The sequence below is a fragment of the Dreissena polymorpha genome, chromosome 15 (genome assembly GCF_020536995.1).
Source record: "Dreissena polymorpha isolate Duluth1 chromosome 15, UMN_Dpol_1.0, whole genome shotgun sequence".
In the NCBI taxonomy this organism is placed as follows: domain Eukaryota; kingdom Metazoa; phylum Mollusca; class Bivalvia; order Myida; family Dreissenidae; genus Dreissena; species Dreissena polymorpha.
In genome coordinates this window covers 2,662,905-2,676,294 of record NC_068369.1, presented here as the reverse complement: position 1 = coordinate 2,676,294, position 13,390 = coordinate 2,662,905, and the positions used below count along the sequence as shown (strand labels likewise).

Here is a 13,390-nt window from a genome sequence, read left to right as displayed (position 1 = left end):
TAAACAGATAATCATAAATATCTAGGAATTATGTTAAATGAATATTTAGATTACAATGTTACTGCAAAGTTTATGTCACCGGCAGCAGGAAGAGATTTTGGCCTACTCATTGCAAAGTTCAAATGTATAGGAGGCATGCCCTTCAATGTTATACAAAACTTTATGACGCTTTAGTTTGGTTTGTTATTTCATATGGGGCGGCTGTCTTGGGGACGAGACAATTTACATGCATAGATGCAATTCAAAATCGTGCTATGCGTTTTTACATGGGGACAGGTCGATATACGCCAAATCTTGCTGTTGCCGATGACATGGGCTGGCAGCCAACTTGTTCTAGGCAATTGAAATGCATTGCTACTATTTACTGTAGATTTTCAAAAATGGATAACAACAGGATAAACAAAATTTGTGTTCAACTATTGTAAACATTCATGTGCTAGACGATGTAAAAATAGGTTTTACTTGGTTCATGAATTCTTGAGAAAATATTTTTGGTCAGAATTTATTAATATTGATAATGTTCATACATGCAAGACAGTTTTTATAAAGGGACTTCAAGAAAAATTTTAAAACCAATATCTAGATAATTGGATTGAGTCATTACATAAGTTGCATGACCCATGGCCTGGTGGTGGTAATAACAAGCTAAGGACTTCCAGAGAGTTTAAATTTAGCTTTGAAACAGAGGACTCTCTTAAAGTGATAATGCCTGTAAAACATAGGGTAGCAATGGCTAAATTCCGTTGTGGTGTGGCACCAATTAGACTTGAAACTGGTCGCTATGAGAGACTCGCAGAAAATGATAGAATTTGTCCAATATGCAATAATGGTGTGGAAAATGAAATACCTGTAATTCGCAAGTGTCCTTTTTATAAAGAAATTAGATTTTTTTTGGTGATTGCAACAAGCTCAATTTCATTCTTTCCAATTTTAATATTGTTAGAAAAGCTGCAAAATCCTGCTATCTTATAATAGATAAACGGGTAAAGTATATGTACCATATTTAGTTATTTTATCATTACGTTTACATGTTTTTACGAATGTAAAAAAATTAAGAGTTATAGATATTTTACATATATATTTAACAGGGCAAGCAATTGACTCTCATACTTCAGAGTGTAGATTAAGTTTGCTTAGAGTCAAATATTTAGGTAAGACATAACACATTTATATTATTGGAGCCAAAACCAATAATAAATCAAAATTGTCCATATGTTCGATAATACTGGTTGACCCTGTTGAAAATACATGTGTGTGAATCTGTTGATTAATACTCACATCTATTGATAAATACTCACAATATAGTGTAAATATGCACTGTTATTTGACATAATGATCAGTGACAATATATGATTGTCATGGATCAGTGAGATTTTAAATAGAAATAATTGTTTTATTGTACAAAATTGAAATTTGATTTTAAAAGGTTATTGCAACATTTTATCCATGATTAGATTATAACCATTAACCAGCTCACTCATGGTCTGACCATGGCTGATAAAGGCTATTTAAGGACATTTGTTATCTTACGCGCTAGTGCCACAATATACACATTTCAGTTTTTTTAATTGGAAAACTTATGGCATTTTAAGGTACTTACTTTTATAATGTAAAATTGATAGTTTTGTAAAGTAAAATGTCTCTTATGATTCAAAAATTGAATGACCAATATTATGATTATACTGTTAATTTACATTGAACATTGTGGAAAGTGTATTATATTGGAAGAGACGTTAATAAAGAATAAATATAGTGATATCCATAACATATTGTACAGGTCCGTCCATTCGACACTTAACGCGGACACATAATTATCATCGACAAAGTCATCAACGAATGTGCGTTATTTATGCTAATTTATTTCACGTTTATTGTGTTAATGTTTTTGAGCTATGCAATTTAGTGAATACTCAGCTGGTGCATAGTGTTGGAAAAAAACACACTTACGACATAATCTACCTCTACAGCATTGCTTTTCGACATTTCATTGCCATCTTCGGTCGAAACTGTGAGCATTTCTTCATTTCCCACAAGATGCACGAATACCCGAGGAATCGTACCAAGCGTTTCGTGCTCTGGCCAAATCGGTAAAGGCTTATCTGTGCCAACATTTCGGGCAGTCTGAAGCCTGCCCTCATAAAACAACTCTGATGGAAGGTCACATATTCGCGGATGCTGAAATAAGAAGCGATCGATCAGCTTTAAAGTCTCGATAACACAAGTGTAAAATTCGAAAGAAAATTTGACATTGTTTCGACTTTTCGTTATCAAAAGACGAAAGCTAGTTTACCATTCTATACTGCCTATCTAACATGGTAAAGTTCACGTTATTTTTAAGTTTCTCGGAATCACCATTGAGCGCATATCGTTCAAACAGAGACGTGTCCATTCCAAGTTCAGCTGCCTCCTTGCATTTGATGATTGGTCGCAATTGCATATGGTCCCCAATAAGAACAACTTGCTCTGCCTTTGAAGCGATAATAGGAACCAAACATTTTGGTTCAGGACACATGCCGGCTTCATCCACGATAAGCTGCATAACAACAAATATTATTCTGAATTGTAGTATTAAATAATGAAATATGTATATAAAAATATATCAGGATTCTTGATTGTAAGTTCTGGCAAGTCATCAATTAAATACACACTACAGGACACTTCATGTCACAGGTGAATTAAGATGTGTGTTACCCAGAATATAATGTATCTGCATTTGCCACTAATCTGTACCGTAAGTTAAGATACAATTGGAAATCTTGACTAATGCTGTACTCTAGTGGAACGTTTATATTATCTTTTATTTGAATGTAAATGTTTTCTGCTTACTGAATGACAATTTGATGTTAATTTCAAAAATGGTGGCTTGTTTGAAAAGGTATAAGATAACATGCACAATGAACATATGTAAATGGACAAATTATTGAACATCTAAAATCAGCGTTAAGCTGTAAAGGAATACCTGTTGTATTTGTAGTGCTTTTAGTAGCCTAGCGTTAGTCGCAACATCTGTGGTGCAAAGAATAATATTGTATTCCGTAATCTCATTCTCACTGGCAGAATGAATTAAGTCCTGGTATTCTTTTATTTTCTCTGGCATTGGTCTATACAAATTGTCTTTAAAATAGTCATCCAACTCCTTTATTTCAACAGCGAATGGCTTTCCTCTTTGGCGAATTATATGATGCAAGGAAACGCTTCGTAGATCATAAGCGGACTCTAAATTCTTTGGGGTATTGAACACTTTGCCAGGTATTGGGAAATCTTTGGCTTCAAGCGATTTTCCATAAACTCTGACAAATTTAGGAGCATAGTTTCCCATTCCAAGCATCTCTCCTGAAGGAAAATCTACTTTCTTTGCAGTGTTTATACATATTATCACTGTTGAATGTATAATTATCAATGTAGGTAATTTATAATATTAACTATCTGAATTACCAAAACGCACGTGTTGTATACATTTCCAATTATATCAAGGGTGATGTCGTTTAAAATTAATCATGGAGTGCTTGTTAATGTTAATTGCATAATCTTGTAATAAGAAACATACAATACGCCAAAAATAAGTTTGTTTTTACTTAACTCTCCAAAACCAGTTGATAGGTATTTTCGCTTAACGTCTGTTCGTGAACTTGTTTACTCTGCACAAATGATATATTTTTTACTCTGCACAAATTATATCTTCCTTAAGGATATTAAATGATAAAAATCTTGAAAATCTCTAACAAAAAATTATCTTGTTTTATTAAATATTGTGAATACGATCCAATCTAGCAAAATTTTGCGATAACTGATCATGAAATAACAAAAAAAACTTGAGTGTCGGATCCAAAACTTAAGGTCAGACGAGTTGTTGGAAGCAAACAAATGTTCTAGACCCTTAGCTTTTTTAAGAAGGGCTAAACAATGAACATTACAAACTTGCGACAAGATCCACGCATTTGTTCGATGGACCACAGAATAACACGCGCTTCCTCAGTGAACGCTGACGACTGATCTTTTCATTTATTTGGTCGAAAAGATAAAGCAGTTTGATGCCAGTGTTTGTTTTTCCAGTTCCTGAAATGAAACAGTGTTGTGATTTGAATCTATGTAACGGAAACAAACCTCATGGGGGAAAACAACTTATAAAAATTATAAAAATATCATGATTATCATTTCGACAATAAATTACTGCCGGTTTTCAATATAAATGGATTCAATAGAACGCTTGGAAACCTCTTTGTTACTATGTATTAATACTAATAGAATAAGAACCTGAAACAATCTCAGTAAAACAACTCTTAAAATGCAAAACAGATTTGCACTTGTTAACCTGACAATGTTCACGAAAATTTAACCAGACTATACCAGGAGGTCCTTGTATCAAGGTAAAACGAGATCGCATTGCTTTATTGATCGCTTCTTGTTGTTTTCGATTGTTTAAAGGCATATATTGCCGAGGAAGATCTAACTTTATCCCTGTTAGAGCTTCTTTATATTCAGCATCTGTATATGCAATTATATAGAAAATAACCAATACACGAAAACATAATTTACGATGTATTTTATGTTGCACTACACTTTTTAAAATAAAATTAAAATAATTTTAAAAAAAAAGTTTTACTCTCAACCATGTAAATTTTGAGTATAAGGGATTGTTTATAATTTGTATTACTGTTGATGGATAATCCTTTGAAAAATTAAAAGTACACATTTTTATATACATATACGTATATTTTCTGATTTGAACAGTAAATAGTAAAATCTTGAAATAACTGACATATCACATGGTATACAAATTCATAAAGATAAATTTATAAATGAAAAATAAATAATCATACCCAAATCTGGTATTCGATGTTTGATAGCAATTCGTTTTGGAAGACATTCTGATGACCTTTCAAGAGTTTTAATGAATCCCTCAATCCGACTGTAAATACAATACAAACAATCATTTATTAAATTGTGCGACCTATTATATTAATCCGTCCATCAGTCAACATTAGAGCACTTAGATGAATATCGTTTTATGCAACATTTCCAATAGCTTGCATCCCATTTGACTTATATTCAAGCATCTTCCAACTATTTATGCAGCTCAGAGCTGGTAAAACGTCAAATCAATTTGGGGCATTTTCTTAATTTAGAGAAAGGAAACTTACAACAAGTGTTTAATGTATACCAACTACGGTTGCAAACTTTTGTATGCAAACATTTACATAAATTGGATGTGAACATTATAAACATAATTTAATCGAGGGTATTTCAAAGTAATTTTATCAGACCTCTTCCTCATTTCGATTTTTTCTTTCGGTCTTGTTACTTTTCAAACTGAATTTTATTAAGTATCAGATGCTGTATTTGAACGTCGCTATTTCGAATTATAGATCAATATTTTAACCCGTTTATTAGGTTCTAATCCGGGGATATGCATTCAATACTATTGTTAACATACAAGTGTATACAACATGACACCTACGAATAGACCATACATATAACACTTTAACAACAGAGCCATACATTAAGAGAGCAATAAAGTTCCTACCCGTCGACGTTGCCTTTCTTTAAGACTTCAATGCTGTATTTCGAATTCCCAGACGATAACTCACCAGGAACAGTTCCCGACCTTGCTGTCAATTTAAAAGACACTATAATTTTATCACTTTCAAGACTCTTTTTCTGGACACCTGTGATTGTTCCATGAGCTATCCAGTAGTCACCATTGTGGGATGTACTTGAATCTAATGGGTAAAGAGCTTTAATGCATATCCAATCGTAAGATTTTATAACGTCAGCAGAATCACGTGTATATGCCTCTTCATCACCCTTGATCGACTCGTCCCTTTGTATACCAGATAGTTCTATATTTCTTTCATCACAGTGTTTGGTTGAAAGCGCGAACTTGCCTATAGCCCCCGAGGTAAAGTTTATATTTACGTTATTTATGCAAAAATTATCATTCGTGCAACCCACTGTGCTGGCGGCAGACTCCATGAGAATGAGTGGCAGCCATTCATGTACATATTGAGTGACATTACGGAAGGACTTTGATATTGCCACACTGGAGTAGTTAGAAAGGTAAAACACGGGATCTTCTGTATGCAACAAACAAAAGCAAATAGTATCCGTCAGTTTTAAGCACATAGGTTTAGGAACCATAATGCCACGTAATGGTCCAGCTAACATTTGGATATTTATCACCTGACCTCTCTTGAAATCAAATGAAAATTTCGTACATGGTTTCAGATCTTTCAAATCGACACTTTCGGTACTGACATCATCAAAACCTGAGATAAGCGATGAATGCTGCGCTGCTGCGAATAATAGTTTTTTTTCGAAATCAGCATTGTGACCGTTTAGTGCGGATTTTATCATGTGGGCCCATGTTGCAAGTGGTATTAAGATGACGTTTTTGTTAGGATTCAATGGTAAACATGCCTTTTTGAGAGCCTCTTTTGGATATTTGAAAGCTGTTCCTTTGCAGTCGTACAACCTTTTCCTCCACGTTGCTCTTACACATGTTTCTGTTTCTGTTTCAGCTTGCATAAGCTCAGGTTTATGACCCATCTCTAAACGATTAAAAGTCAATGTTCTATCTGTTTTTGTAACATTTTTCAACGCTGGTGTGCAAAAAATTATGCCACTTGTAGAAACATCCTCCACATAACACTGTAACATCTGTGGTTGTGTTTGCAGTTCCAAAGCTCTCTTTAGCAGTTGACAATTTTTGCTGTATTCTTTGGCTTGTTTCTCCTTTGAACACAACTGATTGCAAATTGATTTGATTTCGGTTGATGTATATGGACATGGTTCATCGTTGAGAAACGCGTGTACAAGCCGGTGAATAACAATATCGATAAACCGTCGAATGGGCGAAGTGAAATGAACATATGGGAAGGCATCAAGATGGTAATGCTTGCAATCGTCAGCATCGGACTTGTGTCCGTTACAGCAGATATATCCGGCCCTTTCTTGAATAAAATTCCAATCTTGGAGTGTAACATGCTGAATGGGAAGCATGTAGTCGCACATCAGCATTTGCTTCGGTATTCTGTGATCTTTTATAGCTTGCCACATATTTTTTGGAACTGTCACATGTTTTCCCGTAACCGACTGGTTATCCATAGCAAGAAGTGTGTGTAAACCCCGAATGTTGCCTCCTATGCATCTATCTTGCAGGTTTGCCACTACATCAATAAATACGCCGTTTTTCCGCAGAAATTCGTGCATATTTTCATCGGACGGCGGTGGTTGGTACCTTACAGGAACACACTCTGGAAATTGTTTATACAACATTTTTCCGACCGTAATGTTGGTGAGAATCATGAACTCTTCTACCAGAATATGAGCTTCGTGTTCATTATCTTCGGCGCCTCTGTCATTAAATACACCCTGTGATGCATGCATTGCATTTCCCAATCGCTGTTTACGAAGTACACAAGCAATTTTAAACATAATCTTCAAATCTTTTTCGATTTTAGTTATTTCATGTTCAGACTCTTTTTTCTTGATGATCGATTGAGCTTGTGAATATGAAAATTGTTTTCTAGATTTTATAACTGTTGGTCGAACAATATCTTGAGTATTGATTTGATTTCTTTTTCCATGTTTATCAAAACAATAAAATACTGATAATGTAAGCCTTCGTTTTCCTTCCAACAGGCTACATTTTCTAGTACTAATTGGTTCAGGCAGCATATGCCTTGGTCTGTCAATTTTTGGATAGAAAGTCAACAATCTTTGTTTCGCATCGTTGTCGTATGCATCGTCTTTCATTACATACTCAGTAACATCAGATATGTGTACACCAACATGTAATTCGTCCTCCCTACATTCTAAGCTCAGGGCATCGTCAAGGTCTTCTGCGCCTGGTGGGTCAATTGTAAATGCGTCTAGCAATGTACAATCCATTCTGTTCTGTTGCTTTTCAGTGCTTGGTTCGTCAAGTCCTTCAGATAGTTGCAAATCATTCACTTGATCTATTGTTTCCTTACTGTATATTGAATGTACTTCATGTTGCATATTCAAAATTGTTAATCCCCTGGCTACAGTATTTCCCCATGGTAAGATTTTTACAATCCTTCCGAGTGGATATGTAAACGTTGAACTCCACGTAATAAACACTACCAGAAACACACAAAGATGTTCTTTTGAGGATACCTTGACATCAGTAGATTTTGTTAAAACTCCCAAACGTTCGTTATAATCATAAACAGTAAATATCGGTCTGTTGTAATCCGATCGCAAATAAGATGTGCTTATTTTAATTTTTGGGACCGTTTTACACATGGGTCGTAGCAAATGGCTTCCATTTTCATCAACAGTACATATAAATACAGGATGTTTGATACCTTGGTATCTGTTGCGCCTAAAAACACCTAACACTTGTCCATTCACCTCCTCTGATGTTTTGTTTCGGCTTAACACCTCGACGAGGACTTCATCTTCATTAAATGTTCTCCCAATCTTTGATCGCCCTGATATGTGTATGGTTGGAACTTCACTCAGTTTGTCAACAGGGTTGCATATTGCATTGTGACATCCATCATGATGAATTATACACCTTACATACTTTGCAGGGTTGGAACTAAGTTTTTCTAGTAATTCTGTTTCATTTTCACAATCCTCGTAAACATGATCGAAATGTTTCTTTGGTTTAAATTGGTTAACGAAACCGGGTTTTAACTGCAGACCATTCTTTACCCAGAGTTCTTCCTCGTGGAAATTTATTGGTATTTCATCTTTATGTAAACATTTACTCTGTTCATAAAAATCGGTTTTATCGTCAGCATGTTCATACACATCAGTTTCATATTCATATTTATCCAACGATATTGCATCATCTGAGTCAATGTTTGTATCGTCCGCTCCAGAACTGTCCAACGATATTGAATCTTCAGGATTGCGTACAGCCTCATAATCGTCATCAGAACTTGACTCACCAGAAAATGAACTAGTATCTGAACAGTCATATCTTTTATTACGCACAATTTCGGTGTGGTATATCATACCTTCTTCACCTTGTGGTTTACCAAGATTCACTGGCATAACAGCTATATTCTGTAGATTAACATGAGAAACATGAATATTCGTTTCTTTGTGATTTCTTATACACAATTCCACATCCAATGCTTCTTTTGCAGCTTCGGGGGTTGGAAAGCTAGGATTCCTCGCTTTTGCTGAAACGAAATTAGTTAATTGCCAAAATGTCATAGTATTGCTTCACATCTTCGTTTAGTACACATTGAGTAAAATCAACAACATAGACGCGCGACTTAACAATTCACTAACATTGAATTTAAACGTCGTAGAAAAATACGTGAATAATTAAATAACTTACGCCTGCGATGTCGTGTATGTTTTTTACTCGCTGGTGTTGCCTAAAACAAATTGTGGTGTTACTTCTTGTCAAAAACAAGCAATTAATCAATGCACATGTTTTTTTAAACTTTCATACAACATTACATAGTTAAAGCTTAAAGGCCCTAGTACATATTACAGCAGTTAAATCTATAAAACACGCATATTCTTCATATATACACATCATTTAAACATACTGTCAATACAATTCGACAAAACACATGGAGTGTAAGTATACCTTCCCCTCATTTCTTCCAGTGCCAATATTTGTATCTTTTAACCAACTCTTGCATTCTCTGTGACTTTCCTGCGATCTTTGATCTTCTAGTATTTTCATTAGATTCAAAAACATCGCCTTTTGTTCATCATTCTTAACAAACACAAATTTATAAAATTGATTATAATATATTTCATGTATTGGGTATATGGTCGTAGAGTGTCGTAGAGTGTGTATTCGTATACTAACAATACTTACAATAGTCATTACTTTAAACATAAAACCTTACCTTTGCATTATTCAGTCCCAATCTGCAGCGGGCAATTGCTTTCTGTATTTGCCCCAGTGCTTGCAAAGATTTTGCTGACATCTCTATGGCAGTGCTGTTGTCATGATGTCCGAATTCCTTTAAAACTATTATCCAAACATTAAACCATTTAATAAACTTTCATTTAAAATGCTCAGTTATGACAATATTTGTTGCAGTATCGTTTTGTTATTTCATGTATTGTCATGTTCTTTGTAGCCTAAATAATAATAAACTGTATGCGTGTGTTCTGTCTAAAATTTTGAATGAAGATTTTTAAAAGCACGTAAACATGTGTATGTATTATTAGAACATGTTGCTTACCAATCTCGGTTACTCCAACAACTTGCGAGTGTACATTCTGTAAAATTACATACATGTTTTGGATCTTCAACAATACAGATTTACAATTTTCATATAACTCATTCAACGTGATTCAAAGTAATTCCATTAGAATATTGTATGGAAATAATAGCTATTAGAAATGATGTCCTTTATGTCTGTAAAGTTTCAAAATGCCCAAATATCGTTCTTATGACATAAGTACACAGACAAAATTGAATTAAAGCCATGCAAAAGTCGTTTTATACCTTATAGCTAATTCAGTATCTTCTACTACAAACAAGATGTCATTTTTACCTTACTCGCAGTGCTATTATAACTCACATAACTTACTACTATAAAAAGGTCTACGAGGATAGCAATCAATATTGTTTAAGTCTTTAAAAATAATTCATCGGTAAAAATTGGTAACTTTTAATAAATGACCACAAGCACGGCGTTAGCACAGATTACTTTTTATATTGGATATAACACTACCAAACATTCTTATAAAAATAAACATTCTTCTATTATAGAGCATACTTTTGCTTAAGAGAAATGATCATACTTTTCTCTGAATTCTAAAAGTTATTTCTTTTAAATTTATATTAGAACATGCTAGGACTTTGGTTCAGCCTTTCATAACAATTTTTATTAATAATAGCGATGAATAAAACACAAAGAATGTTCACCTACATATCTTCTTTAATTTAAAAGCTTGAGCTACATAAAACTATGTAGTTAAGTATAAATTACGCAGTCATGCACTTCAATTAATGTTTCTTAAATAATGCAAGACATGAACAAAGCATAGCATTGTTTTAAATGCTCCTGCATGTATGAAGAATATTATATTCTTCTTGCCAACAACTTAAACTTACCATTTCAAGTAAAATAAGTGGGACAATGAGCAGTGATTATAAGCAAAAATAATACTACATTAATATACTCCATGTATGAAAAATGCTCTTCTACCAACGACACTGAACAATTGAGTTTATTGTTTAATATAGTGTAGCCCTTATGGCAAACAAAATGATGACAATACTCTGCCTAACGAATCGAATTCAAATAAGAAACGTTGAAGCACGGGAGACGACGGGCAAGGGGTGGCAACAACAGCGAAGCAAGTGCACTTTGTCTTGAGCATTTTAAGGAAAGGATTTGTACAACTTTCGAAGCATGATGATCGGTTGTATACAGAAAACGTACCAGTTTAAAGTAATTCCTAACAAGTCTAAGTAGTGACGAATGTCTATTATTATTGTTCCTGATGTTAAGCGGTCCCAATCGTAATAGGAGATTTTCCTGTTGACCAAGAATATCGCAGTCGATTTGCAAACTTAATGTTAATCTCTTTCGTTGTTCAGCAGCTGATGATATAGAATTCATTTCACGGAACAAATTTTCGAATTCCTGTAAAAAAAAGGGTAAAAACATTATCATTATACACTTTTATAACCGTGATTACCGGTATTCCAAGCTATGATATTGTTTTAGAAAACTTTTAGTATCAGTAGAAACAATAAGAATATAATACAAAGAATTTGGTTATCAAAACATGTTTTTGTGTATGTTTTTTCGCCAATTTGGGCACCGATGACATGAATTCGAATATCCTCTTTACCTTATATTTTTCAACACGGTTTTCCGTAGAAATACTTTGCACTAGTAGAACCAAAAGGGTGAATAATACACTCCTATGCGTTTCGATTGTCCATTCCACATCAAACAAGGTGGCTTTGAATAAAAATTATTATACAATCTTAAATCTTTCATTACATCCCATGGTAAAACAAGTATATAAGACAAACAAAATATTGCGTCAAAACACAGTAATGTTAAAGTGTATCTTTAAAAGAGCTTGATCCAAAATATCAAGGTGTAATCATGCTATTGAACTCTTTAGCCATGCTTGTTTGACATGAAGTGATATCTTTATGATTACTACTTTTCTTACCTAAATAAAAACATTTCACAGACAACGCATATTCGTCTACCTGTAGAATGGTCAAAAATATTAACATGCAATGCTTTTTAACAAAGTATAATTGTTTTCAATTAATATTCATATTCAGTGTAAGTTCACCCGAAAGCTTTATCATGCCTTCATGAAAGAAAATGCTGTATAGGTTGTCTTAAAAGACTTTCGATTTATTTAACATCTAAAGAAACATTCCCTGTCCACTTTTATTTAAATCAAATTACCAATCGTTTATACACTGAAAAAAGTAAAGCAATCAATTGAACATAAAATGTTTTAGCAAATTTGTGGATATCACATTGTATCATTAAATCAAAAGCATTGGAGGGGGGGGGTTAAACCGGTTGATTGCTAACCTTATCTAACGCTTAGCGAACCATTGATCACCAAACGAAAAAGTGTAAACAAGAATTAATCTCATAGTATGGTCACCCGAATTCAAAAACAATAAAATATAAAGAAATGTTAAAACTTGGATTGACAAGAACAACTAATATTTAAAAAAATGCACCAGTCAAATGCGGAATTTAAAACTGTTTCACACCAATCTTTATTTCGTACAAGGTCATAAGGACACCCTTTTAATCAGTATCAACTCAAATTCTTAAGTGCGTTTGTGGGTCCAAGTTTATTACGTGGTCTCTATCCATAGTCTCAAAGAAAGTTGGTGAATATGAGCTCATGCTGTACACAGAAAATATCGAATGTTTATATTAAACAATGTTTGTGCTTTGCGCATTAAAAAATATATAAAAAATGCTTTTTTCGTCCATTTTAGATCATTTTTCGTTTTAATCAGATTAATAAAATCTATTTCTTCTCTGTTTCCACTATACCAAGAAAAAAAGTACATGTTACGTTCTTCGTGAAAATTAAAATAATGAAAAAAATACATGAAAGTCGTTTTCAATAACAAAAGTGTTTTTCACATTTAGACAATGTATACAATATCTAAAACCATGAGCTATACCAACATGTCGTCCAGTTTCAATTAGAAACTTATGGTTGGAACATCTAAACTTTGCAAGTGCTTTTCTATAGTAGAATGGTATTTTAAGCGAAATATATTTTTCTGGTTCAAGTAATGATTTATACATTCTATATGTTTCGCATCTTGACGAGTCGAATAAACTTCCTGTCCAGTTTTGCCTTTTACAACAAATAAGGAGATCTTTAAAAAGTTGTAAAAATACATCCACATTACCTACATCCTGATAAACCC

The 13,390-nt window shown here is 33.6% G+C and overlaps 1 protein-coding gene across 7 annotated transcripts in view; it reads right to left on the bottom strand.

Annotated features, from left to right (window-relative positions):
• Positions 1-13,390, bottom strand: part of LOC127860734 (helicase with zinc finger domain 2-like) — a 143,356-nt gene that overhangs the window by 30,242 nt on the left and 99,724 nt on the right. The window contains exons 12-16 of one of the 7 annotated variants that reach the window (XM_052399001.1): positions 4,348-4,485; positions 3,919-4,056; positions 2,960-3,333; positions 2,291-2,533; positions 1,948-2,175 (exon numbers count right to left, since the gene is read on the bottom strand). The exons of 2 other annotated variants lie outside the window; for them this stretch is intronic. In XM_052399001.1, coding sequence (XP_052254961.1) covers positions 1,948-2,175; positions 2,291-2,533; positions 2,960-3,333; positions 3,919-4,056; positions 4,348-4,485 — 1,121 coding nt within the window. The remainder of the gene's footprint in view (positions 1-1,947; positions 2,176-2,290; positions 2,534-2,959; positions 3,334-3,918; positions 4,057-4,347; positions 4,486-13,390) is intronic. 4 more of the 7 variants (XM_052399000.1, XM_052398998.1, XM_052399003.1 and 1 more) reach the window with 4 other exon arrangements.